This window comes from Arachis ipaensis, chromosome B05 (assembly GCF_000816755.2).
Source record: "Arachis ipaensis cultivar K30076 chromosome B05, Araip1.1, whole genome shotgun sequence".
NCBI lineage: Eukaryota > Viridiplantae > Streptophyta > Magnoliopsida > Fabales > Fabaceae > Arachis > Arachis ipaensis.
In genome coordinates this window covers 118,329,012-118,353,532 of record NC_029789.2, presented here as the reverse complement: position 1 = coordinate 118,353,532, position 24,521 = coordinate 118,329,012, and the positions used below count along the sequence as shown (strand labels likewise).

At 33.6% G+C, this 24,521-nt stretch overlaps 3 protein-coding genes across 6 annotated transcripts in view; 2 read left to right on the top strand and 1 right to left on the bottom strand.

Moving 5' to 3' along the window:
- LOC107643898 (phosphoglucomutase, cytoplasmic) overlaps positions 1-6,101 on the top strand; it is a 6,453-nt gene extending 352 nt beyond the window's left edge. The window contains exons 2-19 of the mRNA XM_016347648.2: positions 101-192; positions 546-627; positions 754-809; positions 1,212-1,325; positions 1,505-1,567; positions 2,229-2,348; positions 2,466-2,566; positions 2,885-2,944; positions 3,045-3,144; positions 3,248-3,405; positions 3,500-3,595; positions 3,713-3,776; positions 3,854-3,935; positions 4,046-4,218; positions 4,296-4,372; positions 4,497-4,629; positions 5,532-5,648; positions 5,758-6,101. Of these exons, the coding sequence (XP_016203134.1) occupies positions 112-192; positions 546-627; positions 754-809; positions 1,212-1,325; positions 1,505-1,567; positions 2,229-2,348; positions 2,466-2,566; positions 2,885-2,944; positions 3,045-3,144; positions 3,248-3,405; positions 3,500-3,595; positions 3,713-3,776; positions 3,854-3,935; positions 4,046-4,218; positions 4,296-4,372; positions 4,497-4,629; positions 5,532-5,648; positions 5,758-5,829 (1,749 nt within the window). The 5' untranslated portion in view covers positions 101-111 and the 3' untranslated portion in view covers positions 5,830-6,101. The remainder of the gene's footprint in view (positions 1-100; positions 193-545; positions 628-753; positions 810-1,211; positions 1,326-1,504; positions 1,568-2,228; positions 2,349-2,465; positions 2,567-2,884; positions 2,945-3,044; positions 3,145-3,247; positions 3,406-3,499; positions 3,596-3,712; positions 3,777-3,853; positions 3,936-4,045; positions 4,219-4,295; positions 4,373-4,496; positions 4,630-5,531; positions 5,649-5,757) is intronic.
- LOC110272275 (protein FAR1-RELATED SEQUENCE 4-like) lies at positions 7,088-9,378 on the top strand. The gene is made up of 2 exons (XM_021124324.1): positions 7,088-7,569; positions 7,650-9,378. Exons 1-2 carry the CDS (start codon positions 7,196-7,198, stop codon positions 7,801-7,803), a joined length of 528 nt encoding a protein of 175 aa, XP_020979983.1. The 5' UTR covers positions 7,088-7,195; the 3' UTR covers positions 7,804-9,378.
- Positions 16,934-24,203, bottom strand: LOC107643897 (aspartate--tRNA ligase, chloroplastic/mitochondrial). 4 transcript variants are annotated; one of them, XR_002363423.1, is made up of 16 exons: positions 23,647-24,202; positions 23,376-23,519; positions 23,053-23,162; positions 22,674-22,785; positions 22,446-22,517; positions 21,735-21,826; positions 21,160-21,280; positions 20,737-20,859; positions 20,330-20,525; positions 20,056-20,243; positions 19,885-19,956; positions 19,427-19,525; positions 19,259-19,339; positions 18,066-18,462; positions 17,719-17,776; positions 17,350-17,422 (listed from the first exon to the last, which is right to left on the bottom strand). XR_002363423.1 is itself a non-coding variant. In XM_016347647.2 (15 exons), the coding sequence occupies exons 1-15, from the start codon at positions 24,037-24,039 to the stop codon at positions 17,244-17,246; spliced, it is 2,040 nt and encodes a 679-aa protein (XP_016203133.1). In that variant the 5' UTR covers positions 24,040-24,200; the 3' UTR covers positions 16,934-17,243. The 4 variants fall into 4 exon arrangements, 2 of the variants coding, with proteins under 2 accessions (XP_016203133.1, XP_020979982.1); XR_002363424.1 differs by having other exon boundaries at positions 18,066-18,157; XM_016347647.2 differs by lacking the exon at positions 18,066-18,462 and having other exon boundaries at positions 16,934-17,422; positions 23,647-24,200.

Below are 24,521 nucleotides of genomic sequence, written 5' to 3'. Positions count from 1 at the left end.
TCTTCTTTTCTTCTCTGTAGTTAATTAATGATCACTTCTCTCTCTTGCATATACTTCTCACTCACACTCACGCTCTCTGTCACGCTTGTGCTCTGATCAGGTGACATAGCCATGGTTGTCTTCAAAGTTTCTCGCGTTCAGACCTCTCCCTTCGATGGCCAGAAGCCCGGAACCTCTGGTCTCCGCAAGAAGGTCTCATTTCATATCCATAGATTTCTCTTTTTTATTCTAATTTTTCATTATCTGGCCATTGAATTACTGGATCGTACTTGAACTTATATCGTCTATGTCGGATCTGTTTGCGATCAAGCTTCTACACTCGCGATTCTGTTTCTGATGGGTTTCGCTTCGTATTTTTGTGAATCGTGATGGATCAGAGATGTATGCATCGTTTTGCATGTTTTCATCAAAGTTCAGTGTCGTCTAGAGAAATTAGCGATCGCATTGCATTGCATTTGTGTTGTGTGGTGAGATCTGTTATGTTTCGCTTGGCTTGGATTGTTGTACCTTCTGATAATGGATTTTTGGTTGGATCATCATTTCAGGTGAAGGTGTTCGTGCAACCTAATTACTTGCATAACTTCGTTCAGGCCACCTTCAATGCACTCACTGCTGAAAAAGTTAGGGGTAAGTGTCCTTTCTGATAAACCGTTGAATTTTGTCTAACTGTTTTCCTTTCATCTGTTTATTATCAATCTTTCAATTATACTGAATATGTTGGATTAATGAGAGTGGTTCCTTTCATATTTCTAGGTGCTACACTGGTTGTATCCGGTGATGGTCGTTATTTTTCAAAGGATGCTATTCAGGTATATTTTCACGCAACAACTTTCTTTTTGCTATTTTATTTTATTTTTTCGCATTCCTTTTGCTTTTCAATGTATAGTTCTTGGTAGCTAAAAAAACTTATATTTCAGTTAGTATTGATCCCTGGATAGTGGTCGTTGATGTAATCTATTTGAAATGAGCTGTTTACCTTTGGTGTTTATTAGTTAGCATGGTTACAACTGTTCAGTATTGATTAGTTAGTGCTGTCTTGTCCAGTCAGCTATTTCGTTTCTTTAGCTTACTGTACCTATTGGCTCTGCATTTATTTACCGATGAACTTTTCAAGGCGGTACACATTTCTTGCTACACGCCACAGTGACATACCTATCTTATTAGTCTCATTAGCATATTGTACATTACTGAAAATTTTAATGAATCTGCAGATAATTACTAAAATGGCAGCTGCAAATGGAGTAAGACGAGTTTGGGTTGGTCAGAATGGACTGCTTTCAACTCCTGCTGTATCTTGCGTTATACGTGAACGAGTTGGCCCTGATGTAAGTCATAGTTACTATAATCTGCGTCTCTTTATTCTTGCCTCTTTCTTTTCATAGAAAGTATTTTATTTTATTGAAGAAGTCCATTATTTTTATGAGTACGTTGCAAATGTAGGCAACCAATCTTCTTCCCTGCTTTATAAAGCAAACACTAGGTAAAAGTTGTGTTATTTGTACAGGGTTCCAAGGCAACAGGTGCATTCATACTGACTGCAAGTCACAATCCTGGTGGCCCTCATGAGGTGAGTGCTGCATGTTTGCTATTATTACTCTTATAATGACATCTTGTATGTTGATTTGATTTATAGATTTGTTACATCTATTTCTCATATCTAAACTGTGTAGGTTGACGTTTAGCCTGTAGCTTGGTTACAAATAATTTTTAGGTTGATGTCCTTTGATTTTATGTAGTTTATATATGCCAGGAAGAACACGGTAAAACTTTCAAAAAGGGAAAAGTTTATTAGTAAGCCTCAGATGATACTGTTTAGAAGGATCTGTTTCTGATATTAAAATCCAAATAATAAGAAAACTGGAAAAAAACATTTGCAACCTTGATCTAGGTGAACACCAAAATACTTTATTCATGTGGTCATGGCAGCACTCCTGAGCATCTCCCCTCCTTTCCACAAAATTAAAAGGCAAAAAACTAGGTGAATTGCCTTGTTTTCAATAGACGATGGTGGACATAGAAAATTGCCGTTTTTCTCATATATCAGTATGACATAAATTAATATGAAGAGTATTTTTAAAGGTGCAAGTATTCAGTTGATGGATATTTGACTTGGCTTCTAACCAAGTAGTTGACTAATTCAACTTTAACTTTATTGTAAGATATTATGGTGAACCCTTGTGTATGAAGTTAATTGTGATTGATTCTTATTGCCCTTTGGTTTTATGCAGGATTTTGGTATTAAGTATAACATGGAAAATGGTGGGCCTGCACCCGAGGGAATTACTGATAAGATATATAAAAATACAACTACAATTACAGAGTACTTGATTGCTGAAGATCTGCCAGATGTATTACTTGCAACCTGTTAAAAAATATTTTTTTTTTTTCGCAATTCTTGTTAATTAAGGTTACTAGGTGCTTTATGTACCTAAACATTGTTCTTAACTCTCCATTTGTTTTCTCAGGTGGATATCTCCGCATTAGGTGTTACAAACTTTACAGGCCCTGAAGGACCATTTGATGTTGAGGTGTTTGACTCAGCAACCGATTATGTAAAATTGATGAAGTACGCTATAATTTTGACTAGATTAATGTTATATCGTATAGAAAGGACATTTATGAAAGTATATTTCCTTGTTCTTTTTTTTATGACCTGCAAACTAGTTAATTAAAAGAAAAAAAAAAAATGCTTGCAAATTGGTCATGCTGCAAGATATTCTTGTAAAAAAATTTCTTGCTCTTTACATTTTTGAGTATGCAGCTGCATTGGAATTACTTATGATCTAGTTCTTGCAATTAATAATTTTGATGTTCATAACATACTAAAAATATGAATACCTTCATTGTGCCTCTGCTGATTCAGTCCTTCAATGAAATTGTGCAGGTCAATTTTTGATTTTGAATCTATCAGGAAACTGTTGACATCTCCTAAATTCTCATTCTGGTATATTTTGTGGATGTTGTTCTGATAAGCTGTGATATGAAATATTCTTGGCTCTTTTCTTCATCCCAAAATTTGCTAACTTTCTGTGATATTGTTGAAGTTATGATGCACTACATGGAGTTGCTGGAGCATATGCAAAGCGTATTTTTGTGGATGAACTTGGGGCACAAGAAAACTCTTTACTTAACTGTGTACCAAAGGTCCTATTTTGTTGTTGGTTGATTCCAGGTTCAGCTTTGAGTTATTCTGAATGATATGGTTATGATATACTTCTAATTTGTAAATTACTTTTATTGGATACAGGAAGACTTTGGAGGAGGACATCCAGATCCCAATTTGACTTATGCAAAAGAATTGGTTGCTCGGATGGGATTGGGCAATTCAGAAACACAAGGTGAGCCACCAGAGTTTGGTGCTGCTGCCGATGGTGATGCAGATCGCAACATGATACTTGGTAAAAGGTATTGACACCTAAATTAATGACAACTTAATGATAAATTTGAATATAATCTAACTGTTAATTTGTAATTTGTCCGTATACCTTGTTTCTTTTAGGTTTTTTGTCACTCCTTCAGATTCTGTGGCCATTATTGCTGCAAATGCTGTTGAAGCTATACCATACTTTTCTGCTGGCTTAAAGGGAGTTGCCAGGTTTTCATCCCCTCTGCATGAAAAACCCAAATTTCTTGATCGACCATTGGCTGTCAAGTTATTCCCTTGTCATGCTACCAATATATAATCAAGTTTGATTTGTAAATATTTTTGTAGGAGCATGCCAACCTCTGCTGCCCTGGATGTTGTGGCCAAGCATCTGAATCTGAAATTTTTTGAGGTATATTGTTTTTCGAATTATGAAGTTTGAGAAAAGGCATATAAAAATATTTAATTTAATTTCTCATTCGAATCCAGGTTCCGACAGGTTGGAAGTTCTTTGGTAATTTAATGGATGCTGGTTTATGTTCAATCTGTGGTGAAGAAAGTTTTGGAACTGGTATGTGTTGGCTATTTTGTGTTGAAAAAGCAAACTGCAAATGTTATGATAATGATAATCAACCGTCTAAGCTTTTATGTCTTGTGATTATTTCTTGTGTACTTGGATAGGTTCGGACCATATTCGTGAGAAAGATGGAATCTGGGCAGTTTTGGCCTGGCTTTCCATACTTGCATATAAAAATAAAGATAAACTCCAGGACAAGCTTGTAACAGTTGAAGACATAGTTCGCAACCATTGGGCTACTTATGGGCGTCACTATTATACTCGATATGACTATGAAGTATGTTCATTTTCTGTACTACGTTGATATATTTTACTTCACAAATCAGTTAACCTGTTCAATTTTGTTTCTTAAAGAATGTAGATGCAGGTGCAGCAAAGGAGCTGATGGCATATTTGGTCAAACTGCAGTCCTCCCTCCCAGAAGTCAATAAGTATGTTACTTTTACTACCCCAGCATTATTTTCATGGAAACTGCTTAAAATATATTTCCCGTGCTAACATTGTGGTTTCAGACTTATCAGCATAATCTAATAAATTGTATTTGCGTTTTGTTAGGATTGTTAAGGGAGTAAGATCGGATGTTTCTAACGTTGTCAATGCTGATGAATTTGAATACAAAGATCCTGTGGATGGTTCCATTTCGTCACATCAGGGAATCCGGTATTTGTTTGAGGATGGATCAAGATTGGTAAGTTTACTTGGATTTCTTTTTCCTCCCTTTTTTTTTTTTTTTGTGGGTCTGGGTGCAACTTGGTAGACACTCTTACTAGCTATATGAAAAATGTAAAGTGTTAGGAAAATAACTAAATAAGGACATTTAGATCGAAAGTTCTTTTTTAGTTCGTCTATCGCCAGTGCTGGAAATCCAAGATCAACGTGGTTTTCTTTCCCGTAGGATAATTTTAACGTTGACAATTTGACACTTCCCGTCAATTTGTTTTGATATCTAAAGCTTTCTTTTTAAAGGTAGACTACTAGAATGATATTGGAAAATTCATGTTGCTGATATCTAAAAAAGATACGAACAACAAATAAGATTCCTCAAAATTTTAGAATTTGACAAAACTAACTAGGTATTATTCAAAAAGGGTTTTGATGCCGACTTCTTAAAAATATGATTAGAAAAAGAAATTTTTATTTTTAAAATTTGGTGAATTTAAGTAAGTGAATTTATTTAAAAAGTCTTGGGAGCCAGCCGATTTTAGCAATTTTGGCCAGCACAAACACCAAATTGTTTTCAACAAATAAATTTTACTGATTTATGAGAGCAAATTCTGGTAAATATTGGTACAAGCTGTGTTGACTAATGTGCAAATTCTAGTAAATATAGGTGGTGCAAACTATGTGCTTTATGTGGGCAAACTCCTGGAAATATGAGTACAAATTATTGCTGGTCCAAAATGATAATATTTGCTTGTTATGTCGTATTGCCGGAATTTATTGTGATCTTTTTTAATGGCCAAAATTTAAATAAAAATAAAAGAAGAGGTGAATTTTGTTTCAGTTTTTTGTCCGAACTTCTGATTACTATTTTAGTAGTTTATCTATTTTTTAAAAAAATTTATATTTATGTTGATACTGCTGTCCTAGATTTTCCGTCTCTCGGGAACTGGATCAGAAGGTGCAACTATTCGACTATACATTGAGCAGTACGAGAAGGATCCATCAAAAACTGGGAGACTTTCCCATGAAGCCCTTGCTCCTCTTGTAAGATCCTTTACATAATAATCAACTGCGTATATGCATTTCATTGCTAAACCTGAAATCGTATGGCTGGCGGACTGAAATTAATCGTCAATTATTATTGTTATAACAGGTGGACGTTGCATTGAAACTTTCGAAGATGCAGGAATACACCGGTCGATCTGCTCCAACAGTCATTACCTAAGTGAATATCGGTTTTAATCCAAGGCTTGCGCAAGTCGTTTCTTGTCTATCTTCATTTTAATCTTCTGAGTGCCCAACCTTTGCTGTTTGGGTGTTTGCCGTCCCCGGCGCTTGAGTGGAACATAAATTACTGCAACTAAGTTTTGATGTGCTCAATAATTTAAAACTGCCGTGTATGTGTTGATTATACACGTTTTGCGATTTCTTTTTACAATAATGCTCTGCATTCAAGTAATTTCTCTAATCAAGGCCAACCATGTTATTATAATATTATCTCTCGCGCAGCGCCACCTTTTCTTTCATGCTTTTTCATAAACCTTTTCTTTCATGCTTTCATAACAGATTTTTAACGTAAATTTTTTTTAACCGTAAAGTTTCATTCTTCGTTCTTTTTTAACGTAAAGCTTCTTTGTTCTTTTTCGATTTCGCTGATTTTTCTTCAGATTTTCGTTAATTTTCATTGTGTTTTTTCTTTGATTTTTTCTCTTTTTTTTTTTTTCAAATTTCAATCTACATTTGAATAGTATATTATTCTTCTGAATCGAATAGTGTATTATCAAAACAATGAATGATTCAAGTTCAAATCTGTTGAATGAGAGCGATTTGGATTATTCTTCTAAATCGAATCAAGTGGATAAGGTTTACACCGGTCTTTATTTTATCTAGTTTCATTCTTCAACATTTTGAATTGAATGGAATGGAATGGAATTGAATAAAATAATAAAACTAGTGTTTAATTTTCAGTTCATTTGGTATTATACAAGGTTTTATTTTGATAATATTTTTAGTTCATTCTAAAATGCAAGAGTTTCTGAATTTGAATTTATATAATGGACATTTTTCGATTCATTTGTTATTACACAATTATCATGTTATGATATTATTTCGGTTCATTCTTTAACAATTTTGAATTGAATAGAATGGAATGTAATTGAATAAAGTGATAATGAATAATTTCGTTTTTCTTTGCTAAAATTAGTGTTGTTTATGAATTTGAATTTGGATAGAATACAGGAGTTTCTGAATTTATAGAATGCATATATTTTGGTTCATTGGTTATTACACAATAGTCTTGTTATGATAATATTTTAGTTTATTTTACAGTCTAGGTGTGTTGTCGATGAACAATTTGTTTTAAAGGTTGGGATGACTTTCAAGACACTCGAAGAAGTTAGAAAGTTCTACAAATATTATTCCAAACTTGCTAGTTTTTCTACCAAAATAAGGAACACCACTCGGAAGGAAGATGAAATGGAATAAACTGTCCAGCTAGGATTTATGTACATATATTGACGGACGTTGGTCTTTGGATTATTTCTAAAGTTGTTCTGAATCATTCACATCCTTGTTGTCCTGATCGTGCAGATATGCTTAAACAACACAGGGAGCTAAGCATGTTTGTGCGTCGTACCATTGAAAATAACGAGGAAGCCCTAATCAGACTGAGTAAAACATATAAGTCATTTGTAGCAGCAGGAGGTAGTCATCATGAACTAAATTTTATTGAAAAAGATGTGAGGAATTACATTACAAGGGAAGTGCGGAATATTTTCGAACAAGATGATACCAAAGAATTTAGGAAGCACTTATTAAGAATGAAAGAGAAGAATCAAATTTTTCTTGAGCTTAACCTAGAAATTGATCACTTTATCAAAAATGTATTTTGGGCTGATGCAAGAAGTAGGGCTGCGTATGAGTCTTTTGGAGATATTTCATTTGGTACGACTTACAACACACACAGGTATTCGGTTTATTGTGATATAATATTCGGTTCATAGGCATAATAAGTTTCGGTTCATAACTGTTGGTGTCCATTTGCAGGTACAATATGGTTTTTGATTCTTTTGTGGATGTGAATCACCACGGTCAGTCGACACTTCTCGAATGTACTTTGATGAAAAATGAGGATATTCATCCATTCAAATGGTTATTCGAATATTGGCTTCGTTGCATGAGAGGAAAGGCACCAAAATGAATTGTTACCGATCAATGCGCATCGATGCAAAGGACTATTAAGAGCTGTATGCTAACAACAATTCATCGGTAGTGCATTTGGCATATCATGAAGAAAATCTCAAGTATATTAAATGAAGCGACATGAAGAAATCAAACAAGAGATGAGTCATTGTTTGGAACTTGTTTACAAAAGATGCATTTGATAGAAATTGGAGTAATCTTCTCAAGAAGTATGGTGTTGGAGGCAATAAGTGGCTTTCAGGTAACTGAGGTTTCATTCGAATTAATTAATGTTATTTTTCGGTGAAAACGGGTATAAGTTTCGGTTCATTTGCAGAGCTATTTGAAGATCGTCATTTATGAATTTCAGTTTATCTTGATCACCACACTTTTGGGTTGGGATGAGAAGCACACAAAGGAGTAAGAGCATGCATGATTTTTTTAACAAATTTATTACATGTAATAGCTCCTTGATTCAATTTGTAAAGCAATATGATAATTGCCTAGGAAGCAGAGAGCAAAGAGAGAGAGAATTTGATGCTGCAGATTTTCATACTGTCATACCATGTGCAACAAAATCATCAATATAGGCTCAATTTCAGCATGTGTATACTCATGAGAAGTTCAAGAAAGTTCAAACACAATTTAGAGAAAATGTGAATTGCATCACAAGATCAACGCAGTCAGTTCTAGGTTATACGGTATATGAAGTTGTAGAACAGGTTTCTAACTTAACATTTAACAAGTTTGTTGTTACATATGATGCGATATCATACGAAGTAAAATGTCAGTGCTTATTGTTTGAGTCAAAGGATATATTGTGCCATCATTCTTTGAGTGTCTTAAGCTTTGAGCAAGTAGATAAAGTGGCACTGAGATATATATTGGAACGCTGGAGTAAGAACGTAAAAAGGAGACACACATATCAAGAGCAACCAAGAAAAGCCTTTATTGGAGCCAAAAAATAAGAGATTTGATGATTTAGTGTTTCACTTGCACAATATTTGTGAATTTGCATCAGAATTCGTGGAGTTGATTGAAATTTTACACCAGACTTTTGATAATGTCATGGCTGAGATGCAAGAATATCAAGTGAAAAGTAAAAGCAAATGTTCGTTATCTCACGAAGATGCTACGTTGAATGATGTTAACGACCTTCAAAGTCCCCCACGTGTTAGAACAAGAGAACGTCCTAAGAATAGACTGGGATAAAATATGGAAAAAAAGATCGCAAATGCAACAAAGAAAAAAAAAAAGCCAGCTCTAAGCGAGTTTACATTGATTTGCTTTTGATTAGGAAAAAATGCGTTTGTGCATTTTGCTAATATATAATTTATTTCTTTTTGCAGTTGAACCTTTTAGATGGTGGATCAATGATTCAGTCAAGCTCCAACCTTTATCATGCACAGAATATGAATTATCTCAGAGAGGATTATAGAAATGGTATTTATTAAAATAAATTGTGCTAATATAATGTTTTTCCCTTTGATGGAAATGAGGGTTAATTTCTTGTGTTATTTTTTATTGAATAGCTACATTTTGTTTTTTCAAACTAGTTGCTGTAATTGTGTTATGGTAAATAGTTTTAGGTATTTAATAGAATACATTTCGATTCATGTATGACTAAATTTCGGTTCATTTGAGTTTTAGTCATATAACGAGGGTTAATTTTTTATTTATGTTATGTTTTATTGAATAGTCACTTTTTGGTTTTTCAAATTAGCTTCTGCAATTGTATTTGCGGCAAATAGTGTAGGTGTTTCTGCAATTGAATAGTCATACAATGAGGTTCATTTTTCGGTTCATTTTGTGTATAAATTTTGATTCATTTGTGTTTTTGCCGCTCTTGAGGTTTAATAAATACATTCAACATATTCGGTGTGAATTTAGGTTCATTCAAATTAATGTGATTTTAATATAGTCTATAACGCACTAACTTTTAGTACCTCATGATCATACTAAAAGTTTGAGCACTATTCACCTCTACACCTTTTTATTATATACTATCTTTATTTAATATTGAGCCTTCGTGAATACGAACCGAAACTTTAGTTAATAAAACGAAAAGAGACTTTATCTTAAATCACTTAATCACAAAAGTATATATATTCACATAGCTTTATATACATAGACTTATTCAAAAAATCTCAATTACAAGTCCTACACCTCTAAAAAAATAAAATAATAAACGAGGGAAAAATAAATTCTAATAACTCAACTCGTGAAAATAATCTTCTATACTCCTGTATCTCCACACTAAACTTTCGTACCTGTAACTGAAAGAAGTGAAAATAAGGGATAAGAACTGGGAAGTTACATCACCGTCAACTTTTAGCAAACAAAAGTGACACCAACACGTAGAGGAGGAAGATACAAACACTTTTATTAGATTAGATTTTTTGTTAGAGTTACGGATTACAAAAAATTGAAGCCAAAATTTCAATAGGAGTTACGACTTTCTTTCAAGCAAGCTTCGGACTCTCTCTTCCTTATTTCCTTTCTTCTTTTTCGGTGGTCAGACATTTCCAACAAATAAATCAAACAAAATTTAAAAAAAGATTTTTAAAAATATACATTAACATTTATAACGAGTGAAAGAAGTGTCTACCTCTTTACAATTTCTTACAAATTAGTATTAATTACAGATTGAACCTATTTACTTTCTATATTCTCATATGAGAATTTACAAAAAGGACTTGAGAGGGTAGCGGATGGGTTTGGAATTCTTATGGCTCCAAATGCCTCAATGACTTTATCTCTCAATTTATTTACCTTGTCCAAGAGAATGGTTGGACCATATTCTTGTCTAAAAGCATCTATTTCTTACAATTCAATTGAAAGAAATTACTTAATTTGAACCCAGATAAAATAAAAAATGAATTAAAATTTATTAATTTAGAAATTACTTACCTGTTTTCAAGTTTTTATATTTGTATTTTTTATTTTTGATCTTTTCGAGATCAATTGTTTCTAGCAATTTCATGACATATATTCCACAATTATAACTAAGAAAGAAATAAGAAAGTAAAATATAATTAATAGGAAAGACACAAAAAAGCACAGTAAAACATAGTAATAACAGTACTATAGCAAAGAAATATTTATACGATGTTCATTGACCATTGATCGTAATATATGGTGCTTCAACGCCTTCTTCATTGTCCAACAAAGATTTTTTCTCAATATAGACCCTCATCTGGGATACTATTAAGCCCTGAAAAGGATACAAAAAGTACACTTCAATTCAGTAATAATTGAATGAAATCAACCCCACAAACAATGCTCAATCAGGCAGAAGAGTGATTGATAATGGTTAGAAATAAGAGATAACTTACAACAAAAATATGTATTACGTAAATAACTTACAACAAATTTATTCAAAACTATTCTTTCTTCAGGTATATCTTTTTTCTTGATGGGGTCAAGCACATGGAAGACCTTCTTCTTAACATCACCAATCCACAACCACCAATGGTCTTCATGGCAAACTGGTGCAAACAGCTGAAGTTTAGAAAAAAGATAGAATATTTCAGTCTAAATAATAACAAACGATATAATTATTAAAGAAGTTTTAGAAATCACAACTTACAAGTGGATGCGATGCCATTTTTTTTTTGTCAAGAAAAAGCAGGTAGTCCTTAAATTCACTGATCCGGTAGGCCGTCTTAGTGTTTGGATCAATGTATTCATGGTTGTACTTCCCCAACATTAAATTCTGTAAAATGAACCGAAATAAACTAATAAATAAACTAAATTACTTAAAGAATAATAAATTTTGTCAATATTTATCAGCAGCATTAAGTCAACCTCAATTTAATGACAAATGAACCGAAATTTGTTCAAATTTGAACAAGCAATCATAAAGATTCAATCATCAATAAAAACACATCAAATTCATTTTTGGATTCAAATGAACCTGAATTAAACAAAAAAAATGAACTGAAATTAGTTCAGATTTGAACAAGCAATCATAAAGACTCCATCATCAACAAAAACACATCAAATTCATTTCTGAATTCAAATAAGCCTCAATAAATTAAGAAATCAACCAAAATTACTTAAGAAATAAAAAATTTGGCTTACCACAATCTGTCGACACGTAGTATATTTCTTCATCAAATCTGCGACATTTTCTGTTGTTGAGAACCATACACATTGCAGAGGCCACCTATAGGACGAAATTTTTTTTAGATATATTGGAATTAAACTGTTTAGAAAAATTATTAATGTTAATATAATACCTGAAGATTTTACCGTATTTTCTACGTTTTGTTTGGATTTTAGAGACAAAAAGTGGCATCTACCCCCTCTAAATGAGCTTTATGGTCCAATATGAATACAATTTCAAACTCATTAGTTGCCCCTTCTTTGTTAACCTTTATTTGCGTCATCCACTGATAACATTTCTCTCTCAGCTCTTCTGTTATTTCTTTTTCTTTCACCGGAGTCTTGTACCCTTCAGGGGTGCTCAAACTCGGCTTTGCACTGGTTTTCTCAGCATATTGCAATGTTGCTATCACCCCAATATCCATCACCGCCTCTACCAATTTTTCAGGTTGTGTTACTATGAGAGGTCGGTGGACTTATGTCAAAGCTGAATGAAGGTACATCATCTTTTCAATGCTGAGGACGGGGAGAACTGCAAGATGACAGAGAAAAGTTTTTGAAATAATTAAAAAACATTATGATATAGTATTAAAACTAATAAAAAATATTTTAAGTAAAACTTACACATTAAGAGGAGCTTCTTGCTTCAATTGCCTTGCCGAAGTTTCTTCGGGGCTTGCTGTTGGAGTTTTGGAGGGCAACTGGATTACACAGAAAATTGTTTAATAATGAACCGAAATTATTATTATATAGCATCAAAACTAATAAAAAATATTTTAAGTAAAACTTACACATTAAGATGAACTTCTTGCTCTGATTCCCTTTCCAAAATTTCTACCGGGGCTTGCTGCTGAGTTTGGGACTGATAGCTGGATTACATACTAATGTGTTTAATAATGAACCAAAAATATTATTATATAGCATCAAAACTAATAAAAAGTATTTTAATTAGAACTTACTCATTAACAGAAGCTTCTTCTGTTTGAGTTTTCGAAGGAACAAAAGTAAAGGTTTTTTGTTGTTTTAGCTCTTCCACAAGACAACTTAAAATAGCAATTGCAATAGAAACTCTAATGAAAGTAAACAAGAAAGGAGTTAATGTTAAATTATTAGAATTGAAAAGTAAATTGGAAATCTGCACTAAGTAAATCTTCACATTGATTAGAATAGAAAAGTAAATTGCAAAACTCACATATCCAGAGGTTGAGACTGACTTTCTTCTCAAACCAAAGGATTTGTTCTTGAGGGTCAGGTGTTGGGCTACTGATAAATAAACAAAAATTCTGTATCAATAATTAAACAAAAATTATTGCCTAAATTTAAAAGACTAACCTAAGTATTTCAACTTACATAGTTAGAGGTTGTAAACTCTGTTTTTTCTTTTTTTCATGCCATTTTTTTCTTCTAAAAAATGTAACTGGAAATCAGGGGTATTTTTTCTAATAAAAAAGATACGAAATTAAAATCATCAACCAAGATATTCTAATTAAAATAAGAAGAAATGAATGTTAAGAGAAATTACTTGGTATTGCTTGGTGCGTTTACAGATCGTGCCAAGCTCGTCTGTGTTTGAAACACAGGTTCATTTTTGCTGCTCAAATTTACAGTTGGCAGTCTAAGAAAAAAAAAATTATTCAGTAAAACCAAAGAAATTATATAAGGTTTTAGGAAAACTTAGCAGAAAGAAAAAGAAATTTATATAAGAAACTTAATCTTACGTCCACGATAAATCATATCACGCGTCCGTCGAGTCACGGTCATCCGGAGCAACATTTGTTTTTGTAGCACAGTCTTTTTTTCTCTTAATTCTTTTTATTTTCTGTTTTTACTATGCGTCTCCTCTACTTCTTCACTTCTGATAATTCATACAAAAAGTTTTTTTAAAATCAGGATGAACCTTAATTCAAAAATAAATAAACCAAAATTTTTAAATGATTTGAACATACAATCCATGTTCGAAAATAAGCAAAGAAACAAGCAGCCAAATTAGTTAATTTCCAAATGAACCAAAATTATTTCAAATTTGAACAAGCAGCCAAATAGACTCATCATAAAGAAAAACGCATCGAATGTATACAGCTGATAAATATCAGAGCTATAACTAATTTAACAAGCGCACATGAATAAATTCAGCAAATCCAAGTGAAACTAAACCAAATGAACCTCAATTAAACTTAGAAATGAACTGAAATTATCAATACTTATCAACATCATCAAGTGAACCTCAATTAATTCACAAATAAACTGAAATTATTTCAAATTTGAATAAACAGTCAAAAAGACTCGGTCAATAAAAACATAATATATATTTATAACAACAAAATAATCATTTTTGAATCTTACTCATCTTCGGATTCAGTTTTGCTTTCCGAATCCGTCTGAACAATCTTCCTTTTTTTGCTTTGTTTTTTTGCCACTCTTGGTGGTTGTTTTCTTTTCTTTGGTTGTGTTTTCTCCATTTCTTCCTCTCTGCAATACATACAAAAAATTTTGTTAAAATAACAATATAAAACTTTAAATAAATAGATAGTTTTCAATAAGTGATAGTGAGAAATATACTCAAATTCCAAAAAAAAAATTTCTTCCGAAGACGAATGCAGGATGACAAGTTTCTTTTTTCTTTCTTCTTCTTTTCCTTCTTTTCTTTTATCTCTCTCCCCCTCAATTCTATTCATTTCAGAATTTCCTAAAACAGAAACTTCTTTAGTTATCACAATAATTTAAAAGCACCTGAACCAAAATTTTAAGGGAAATAATTTTTTTATTTACCATTTTATTATTTGTCTCAAAGGCAATTCGGTCAACCAGTCTCCTCCATGTCCAGTACTCCACCCAAGGTGGCCCGAGAGCATCATCTGCTTCTGGATCAGGAAACTTCGTTTCATGGAAATATATTATCATTAAGAGAAGGACGCAGCCATCAACTGAAAGTTTGTATCCTATTCTCTGGACTTTGTTCCCCTTTATCCGAAAGCTCACCACATGAGACGCCCAATTCCATTGTCGGACCATCTTTATAAGAAGGAGAGGTGGCTTATGGACCGGGGAATGTGTGCTTATTGTTGTCGGCAACAAGAAGCATTTCTGGACAAAGAAGATGAAGTAATGAAGTTCGTCTTGAATTTCAGCAAGTTCCCCTCCCCTTCAACACATATCCATCACAGATTTTATCAAAGATGCCAAAGTAGCACCTTTGAAGCTGTCGATAATCTCCTTCTGCTGCTCATTCAATTTGCTATACACAACTTTTTCAGAAAAATTATCCCCTACAATATTTTAATATAAACGAATCAATTCCGATTTGAACATGTAGTCAAAAATCATCAACAAGAACACATTGATTTTATTTTCTGTATCCAAATGAATCTCAAATATACTAAGGAATGGACCGAAATTACTTAAGAAATAAAAATTTTTGTCAATACTAAATGAATTATTTAAAATATTTTAATATAAACAAATTAATATAAAAATAACAAAAAGATAAAAAAAATACAAATGTAAAAGATAAAAAGTATAATACCGCCTGAATTTAGGCCCAGTGCATCTCCTATCTTGGCAAAGGTTATGTAGATTTTGCTATAGCGAGTATCCAAGAATCCATGATAGAGATCAAAGTAAAGAATCAATTCACTCAAGAGCTTGTGCGAGACATTCAATTATGGGATGTCTCGGTGCACTGAATCCTATTTCTTCAACTATAACTTTCTTTTGTTCACTCAATTCGGCGAACATCCTAGCTATAGATTTCGTTGAGTATCTCAAATCGTGATTGTTTTGCAAGGATTTGAAACATTATGTTATGATATATTTATAATACAAAAATAGAGTTGATTTAATGTGTATATGCTTACATTGTAATGCGGCTTCTCTTTTTTTGAGATGGTCATCTTTTTCATTTTTGCTCTAAGGAATAAAAAATTTTGTCAATACTTAACAGCAGCCTAAACCTCAGTTAATTCACAAATGAACCAAATTTGGTTTAGATTTGAACAAAAACTAACTAAACAACCCCACATGAACAAGTTCAGCAAATTCAAGCGAAACCAAACTAAATGAACGTAAATTAAACTAAGAAATGAACCTAAATTTCTTAAAGGATAACAAATTTGGTTAATACTTAACAGTAGCATCAAGTGAACCTCATTCAATTCATAAATAAACCGAAATCGCTTCAAATTTGAACAAAAACTAACTAAATAACCCCACATGAACAAGTTCAACAAATTCAAGTGAAACCAAACCAAATGAACGCAAATTAAACTAAAAAATGAACCTAAATTTCTTAAGGAATAACAAATTTGGTCAATACTTAACAATAGCATCAAGTGAATCTCATTCAATTCACAAATGAACCGAAATTGCTTCAGATTTAAACAAAAAATCATAAACATTCAATCAGCAAGAAAAACACATTCAATTCATTTCTGCATGCAAATGAACTCAATTAAAGTAAAAAAATGAACCAAATTATTTATCAAAACTAATAAACTAACACAATTTCATTTGATGCCCTAGTTACGGAGAAAAACAAAAAAAAATGGAATCAGAGAGAAACAAAAAAAATGAAATCAGAAAAACTCGATCTACTAAATGAACAAACTCGATCCACTAAACCTTAAATCAAACTAGTAGAAATACAAGATTTGTAAGATATTAACTAAACATAATAACAATAGTTTTCTCAGTACTTTGCGAAATCTTTGTTCTTATTTTTGTGTATTTTTTGTTGCTAAATTCAAACACACCACCAGATTCTGCAATAGTTTTCACAGAGAAGTACAAAGAGAAATGATAACGTTTCAGATTTCCGGCGGCGCGTGTAACCACTTCTTTAATAAGAGTGAGTTTTTTTTGTGTTGGACCTACTTGGTTGAACTTAGATACAATAAAGTTTGGATGTATAACCCAACTGTTCTTTTTAACTCTGATATGCAATGCGAATTAAGAATCTTATTAAATAACCAAATTAGAAGAGAAATTTTTAAAGAGTAAATTAAGAATATGCCAACGAGCGTGTAGTTCATCGACAAGTATTATCCTATTAAATACTCGCTTTGATTCATAATATTTATCGTTTTAATTTATGTTCACAAACAGTTAGGTATAAAGAGTATTACAGTTGTTGGACAAAAAATAGTCAGTCCATGTCAAACATAGTGCTGAACCTAACCATTTGTCCTAATTATTGATAACTGTGATAAATATAGACAAGGACAAGTGCTACATAACTCCATTTATTCCACATGAAAACCAAAAGTCCATAATATACGTACACAGATGTAAAAATGGTGCTGTGGAGAGGTATAAAGAGGGTGCAACATCTAATCCAAAAATAGGAATATGGATACATCAATGTTGGTGTGAAGTTGCAATAGAGAGATCTTGGAGCTGCTGGGGATCGACCTCAGATGGTGACCTTGTGAGGGCACACTGTGCAGTTGTTGTCTTTGGGAATGCAATCACATCCCTTATGGAGTTAGCCCCGGCCAACAACATTACCATTCTGTCCAACCCATAAGCTATGCCCCCTACACACATACACATGCATATATAAGTCAGTACCCATAAAATAACAATCACACATTAAATTACCAAACAAAAATCCTATCATTATCTAAAATGGTGACATCCTAGTGGAATAAAGCTTTATTGTTGTTGTTCTTGTTTAAAATGGTAACATACATATTCCTTAGTCCTCACAAGTTTCTTCATGAACCACTTTAGGCATGCTTTAACAAACGCAACAAAAATATGCTAAATAGAGTTTCTATCTTTAATTGCTTGTAACTCTGTACATGTTTCTAGGATGCACAAAGCTGCGTACCATGTGGTGGAGCCCCCATGTCAAGCGCTTCAAGAAGATAACCAAACTTCGATTCAGCCTGAAAGAAAGTATAATGTGTAATTCAGGTCAGTTTAAGTCTCAAAATATCTTCAAAGGTAAACAGCATTTAGGTCCAATTGCAGACCTGAAAATTTGTTATTATCAAGTCTGTTAGATAAGGATCATCCAAATAAAAACAAAAATAAAAAAAAAAGGCTTAAATACGTTTTTGGTCTCTATCAAAAATAGTATTTGCAAATCATGTGTACAGCTCTATTCTTGGCAACAATGCAAGTCCATGTAGAAGGTTTCGAACTGAATTTGAGCACATCAAAACATGAACCAACCTTATGATTTACGAATTCCCCTTGTTTCTGTCAATAACATAATAGCCCCAAAAATTGGCATGCATGTCATGTCAGTGTGTTCCAATTGCATTCTAGAGAGAGAAAAAGATCTTTTAAGAAAAAAATAAAAAAATCTGCCCATTCCCCATTTCCACTGAAAATATGGGAGTGCATGTGACTTGCACTTGAGCTTGCTGTACCCAATTCCCCCTGCCCGTGTCAATGAGGATTACCACCTTCCTCGCTTCCTGCATTAACAAAACCCACCACCTTGAAAGACTTGTGGTCGTGAGAGTGAGCATGCTCTTATGGGACAGCAGCAAGGAACACATCACTAGCATCAAGTGACCCTCGTGTGGCCCTCCTTGCTCTTCATCAATTCCCTCTTCATCAGGCCCTTCAACCAGCAACAAGTGGTAGTGGCTCAAACATCTCCCACTCTGATGGCAATTGTAAGGGACCACAGAGAAATATAGGAAAAAATGTGTGTATTATTAACATCTATAGCTGGATCTAAGCTACAAGTGGAGAAAACTCAGAATTAGGCGACAGAGGGAAGACTGACTTCTATCTCCCAGGCCAATTTCCCAAAAAATGACCTATTTATAATCCCAATCCTTATTTTATTTATACCTTTTCCTATTGACATTCACTCGCATACTTCGTACTCTCTCTGTGCCATATCTCCTCCTCTACTCCCACGCTCTGCTAAACTGGCCCCACCTACCTCTACTTGTACTACGCCTGAATTAATGCCTAAACTGTCCCTGTAATTCTTACGCTTGAATACTCACAGCCCATGGGAAAATTTCTCTCCAACTCTTACACTCCTACTCTAAATTCACTCTCAACTCTCTTTTTCATTCTTCTGCTGTAAATAAAGGGCAGAGATTCTACTTTACCACCCTCAGTCTTCTCTTCATTTGGGTACTTAACAATAACCCTAACCAATCTAACCATTTGCTTCAAGGAAGTGGTGCCAAACCTGGTGGTCTAACAATAATATGGTAGATGGTGAAACCAGGAAAAATGGCCATACAATTGGAGGGGAAAAAGACAATACGAAAACTGTACATAATTCCACTCCATGTTTGAAAATATTTCAGTGAATAAACAAGATTGGAAGTAAAAGTAAGATTTAATAAGCATAAGAATGAAATCCTAATTAAACTTCAGACAAATGGTCAACTAACCTGCTCAATTGAGATTCCAACAATCTCCAAAACCTTTTGTTGTATATCACGCTTATAAATTCTTAGACTTCCACCGCCAATCTGGCAGAAAATAGGATCAAATTAATCATCGTTCATGCTAGCAGCATAAAAAGTATAGAAAGTAGCCAAGAAATAAATCTTAATTACCTCCACCCCATTGTAAACCATGTCATAAGCCAATGCACGAGCAGATGCAAGGTCATTCATGTCTTCAGGATTTGGTGCAGTGAAAGGGTGATGCAAAGCCTGTACTTGAATATAATTTAGAGAATAATATTAGAATAACCATAGATATATATCCAATAACCAAATTGAAAAATCTCAATCTAAGAGATGAATTGAGTACATTATGCTATAAATCGACGGAAATAAAAGATTTTTTTTATTTTTCTAGTGCTTTTATTTTTACTGCTAGAAATTTGCCAAACACGCTAAAAATTAAAAAAAAAAATCTTTTTTCAATGGAAAAGATCTTTTTCTATCGACTTAATGGCGCTCAAACAAGCACTTACTGCAACAATAAAGAATAATCATAAAAGTCCATAACTAAACATGCTGTTATGTTGAGAAATAAATTGACGAATGTTACTAAAATTTGAACAGACCTCAAGCCGCTGCTCTGTATCATTCCACTCAAACATTGGAAAATCAGTAATCCACAAAATTGAATGCCTGCCCTAAAACCCAGATAATGAAAGAAAATCAAAGAGAAAATAGTAAGGAAGAAAGATAAAGTACATTTTCTTTTTCTCTTAAGTGTCGGATCAGTAACTTACATGGTCAATCAAGCCAAGGTCATTGGCAACATAAAGTCTAAGACGGTCTAGAGTTCTATTAACAGACGCATGATGACCCACTGCAAATAAGATCAGATCACCGGGTGCAGCAGAGCATTGTTTTAACAAATTCTCTCTAGTTGTAGCATCCATACTCGATATCAAAGCAGCAATTCCGTCAATCTCCCCTAAAATCAAAGGTCAACAGAATAAATCATAGAATAAAATATGCCTTTTGATGTCATTAAATAAATATAGAATGTCCATCGTTTACCATTATCCAAAACCTTAAGGAAAGGTAAACCCTTAGCACCAGCTCTCAGCGCTTCATTAAAAATATCACCTTTCTTGAGAGCTGAATTTGAGTATCTTTTTGCACCAGAAGGTATACACAACACTTTAATAATTCCCCCACTTCCCAAAGAATCAGAGAAAACTCTGAAGGATGACCCTAAGAAAAGGTCAGATAACTGCAGCCCAATTAAAAATCAAACTTCAGCAAGATGAAGTGAGAAGCAAGTACATGTAAATTACCACAGAACAAAAAAAAATTATTTTCAAAAAGGAACAGAAGCAAGCTATACCAAACCAAATAGTTTATGAACAGAATAGTGGATCATCTTTAAATGTGAGATGCTAGAAAACATGATACTACTGAGGAAGAAAAAGCAAGATCATTACATCCTTTAACTCGAGATCAAATCTGGTATCCGGCCTGTCTGAGCCATATCTGCTCATTGCTTCAGCATATGTAAGCCTGGGAAAAGGGTTTGGTAATTCCACCCCTTTAATATCAAGGAAAACCTGCAACAATAACTTCGTGTTTATCCCACGCAATGAACATGTATTGTTATCCAGGAGGAGAGCAATTTCAAAATAGACATAAATAATTGCCACTCAACAATCTGCAATACTGCCAACACTAGAGGTACTAAATCACCCACCAATCAGATAAATTATTCAACTTTAAGTAATGGAATTTTGCATCTGCATTTTCTGATTAATCCATTAAAAAATACATGTTTTCATTCTACCAAATGTAAGATAATTGACAAATGTGGTCATAACCCATAATAGACTAGATTACAGATGGCATAAGCTAACCTTTCTGATCAATTCTTCATTTAGAGATAACATATCCTCTAAAGGAGTAAAAGCCATTTCCATATCTAGCTGGGTGAACTCAGGTTGTCTATCTGCTCTTAAATCTTCATCACGAAAACACCTGGCAAAATGGCAAAATGGTTATTTGAGTTGTTTCCGTGTGATCTCAAGGTCACGGGTTCAAGCCGCAGAAACAGTCGTCGATGTAATAATCAGGTTAGGCTGCGTAAATTACACCCTTTGAGTGCGGCCCTTCTCTGGACCCTGCATTAACGCGGGATGCTTGTGCACCGGGCTGCCCTTTTTTTTTATTTTAAAAAGACAGATATCCTATCTTCTTAGTCAATGACTAATCAGATCATAAACATTCTTTTATAGAAATGCAGAACATTTATTACAAATAAGAAGGGGAAAATAATACCAGGAGGTTATGATATCTTCACAGAAGAGATCAAACTAATCAAAACTCATAGGAACACATTTAAAATGAAGAATGCAGCAAGGCCAGCAAACACTTCGCATATCTTGAACACACAAATATGAATAGAGATTCAAACATTAAAAGAGAAGCTAACCTTGCTAACTGATAATATTTATCAAAACCTGCTACCATTAGCATTTGTTTAAATAACTGTGGACTTTGTGGCAAGGCGTAGAATGTTCCTGGCTTCATAGAATAAATCAACACTACTTTAATAAAAGAAGTTTCTTAGGCAAAATACAGAAAAAATATTTATAATGATTTTCCTCGTTTAGGATGTACCAAAGTGATGCTTTAAAAGTGTTCACATCAGATAAAAGATCAACAGTGTTGCTACCGAATCATATCCACAAGGCAAAAGTTCTATGCCAATTCCTTTGAGGTACACACAACCACTTTTCAATTTCTAGTAATAGATACCATAAGTAGGCAATTCAACATTTTTCTTCTAACTGAACAACTAAAGGAACAATGAATGAATATAGTTCTTCAAAAGCTAAAGCTAAACCTACCACATGTACTATCCATGAACAATATCTTTAAGGTCTCTTGATGTCTTTACTTTATTTATAATTGGAACACATTAAATAGAGGGGAAAAATAATAATCCAATATTTTAGAGAAATCTAGTGCAAGGTTGTCCTAACTTACAGGGAGGATCCCAATAGTATGATGTATAAATAAATGATAAGAGAAATATCTGAGAAATTCAAATTATAACCATATTCTCATGTTACTATCTTGACTGAAAAAGATTCTGAAAGAACAGTTGTAACACTGTCATGACATAAACATATTTAACTACCTGGGTTCTTGAAGGAACTAAATAATCCCGGGCACCTTCTGGCGTGGATTTAGACAGTATTGGAGTTTCAATCTACCTTATGACCAGAAAAGGGTAAAGATCAATACTGGGATACCAACCACCAAGTATCAACAACCAAAGTAAAGTAGCAATGGAAGGTGGAAACATTATAAATCGTTAAAGAGAGAAAATAGCCGAAATGATGAACTAACAATCAGAGAACAGTACCTCAACAAAACCATGGATGTCTTCTAGATATCTCCGAATGAGTTTAACAACTTTATGTCGCAGCAATATGTTGAAACTCATTTGTTGCCGCCGTAGATCAAGGCATCGATACCTTCCAACAAGTAATCATAACAATAGATCTCCCACAAAAGAATACATTATACAAGAAAACTAACTTCTGAACATGATAAACAAAGACCCAAAAAGAAAAGGAAGAAAAACTAGTACAGAGTGCTGTGTGTGACTTGCCCAAGGAGCAGAATATAGTCCATGTCCGCACCAGATTGACAAGTAAACTGGCGAGAGCTTTTGACATTTGTACAAGAAACCAACTAAAAACATATATAAGCCACTGGGAGCAATAATAAATGGGTACTACCTCAAACGGATTTCCTCTTTAAGAGAATCTTTTGCATCATCTGCTGTAGTAACTAAGAATGGCAACTTTGAATTTACAGCATTTAACACTAGAACACTAGTAGCAGCAACCTGCCACACACATAAACAACTAATTCACATTCAAACAAAACCGTAAATAAATAAAATATTCAAAAAAGAAACGATGGTCTGATCCTAGGCACTAATTGGTTCCTAAAATGCATACTTCTTTGCAGACTAACAAGCAAGAAACAATATGAAAAAATGACAATATCCACAACCCGATTATTATCAATCCAATAGAAAAACACTAAAACTATATACCTCAATGGAGCCTGTTTTCATATTCTTATTGATTGACTCGTTTGGCCTAGACCTGACAACACCGTCAATTGCAACCACATACTCGAGTCTCAAGTTATTGATAGCAGAATGCGCATCTGGAAATTCTTCTGGAAGGGTCGTAACCTAATTTTCAGTTTCAATAAGTAAAAACAAAGCAGAGACATAAAATGTTTTCATATTCTTCCCCAATAAAATAAGATCACAATTCACAACCATCAAGTTAGTTGCAAGAGTAGAGTATAGTAAGTACCTGAACAATACCAGTATGGTCCCTAAGATTGAGAAATGTGAGGCCACCATGGACCCTGTGAAGTGCAACCCAGCCACAAAGCTGAACCTTTTTTCCCACATCGATTGAGGACAATTCACCGCAGAAAGCAGTTCTAGAAACCCAAGAAAGTGACTGAGACCAAGTCTTAGCGTTGGACGAGAGTGCTTGTGCTTCAGAAGAAGGAGGAGGTGGTTGTGTCAAATGAGACGTTGAAGTTGAAGCAGACGCAGAAGCAGAAGCAGAAACGCAAGACAGAGTTCTTGTTCTGGAAAGAACCCTTGGAGTGGTGGTGGAAACGCTGCAGAGGAAGAAGAACGATGACGGCCTTTGGCGGAGGGCCACCAAAGGCAACGCTTTCAGCAACACAGACATCTTGCTTCCAATAAAAGAGAAAAACAAAAGTGTCAAGAATTCATTTTTGAACAACGAGTGGAATTTTCTGTTGAAGAAGAGTTAACGAAGAACAGTGCAAGTAGAAAGCAGCTCAAGTGAAGATGGTGGTGGCGTCTCAACAAGATAACAGATACGAGTAATTTCGTGGGCTGAAAAAAGCCCATCGGCCACAAAACGAATAGATTTAGAAGATATTACAATTTTTTTTCTTTTCAAATCAAAAAAAATATAAAAAAAAAATTTAATAATAAAAAATCTCACTTTATCCTCTAAAATAAAAATTTAAAATTTAAAGAATTCAAACTCAAAATCTTGTCGACAAGGTGAACATAAATTGTGGATAAAAAGATAGTTTTAAGGATAAAAGAATAAAACATATGAAGATTTTATGATTTATAAGAGGCAGAGTTTAGTTTTGGCAATATAGGACCATGGCCCCCAAAATTATTATAAAAGAGCTA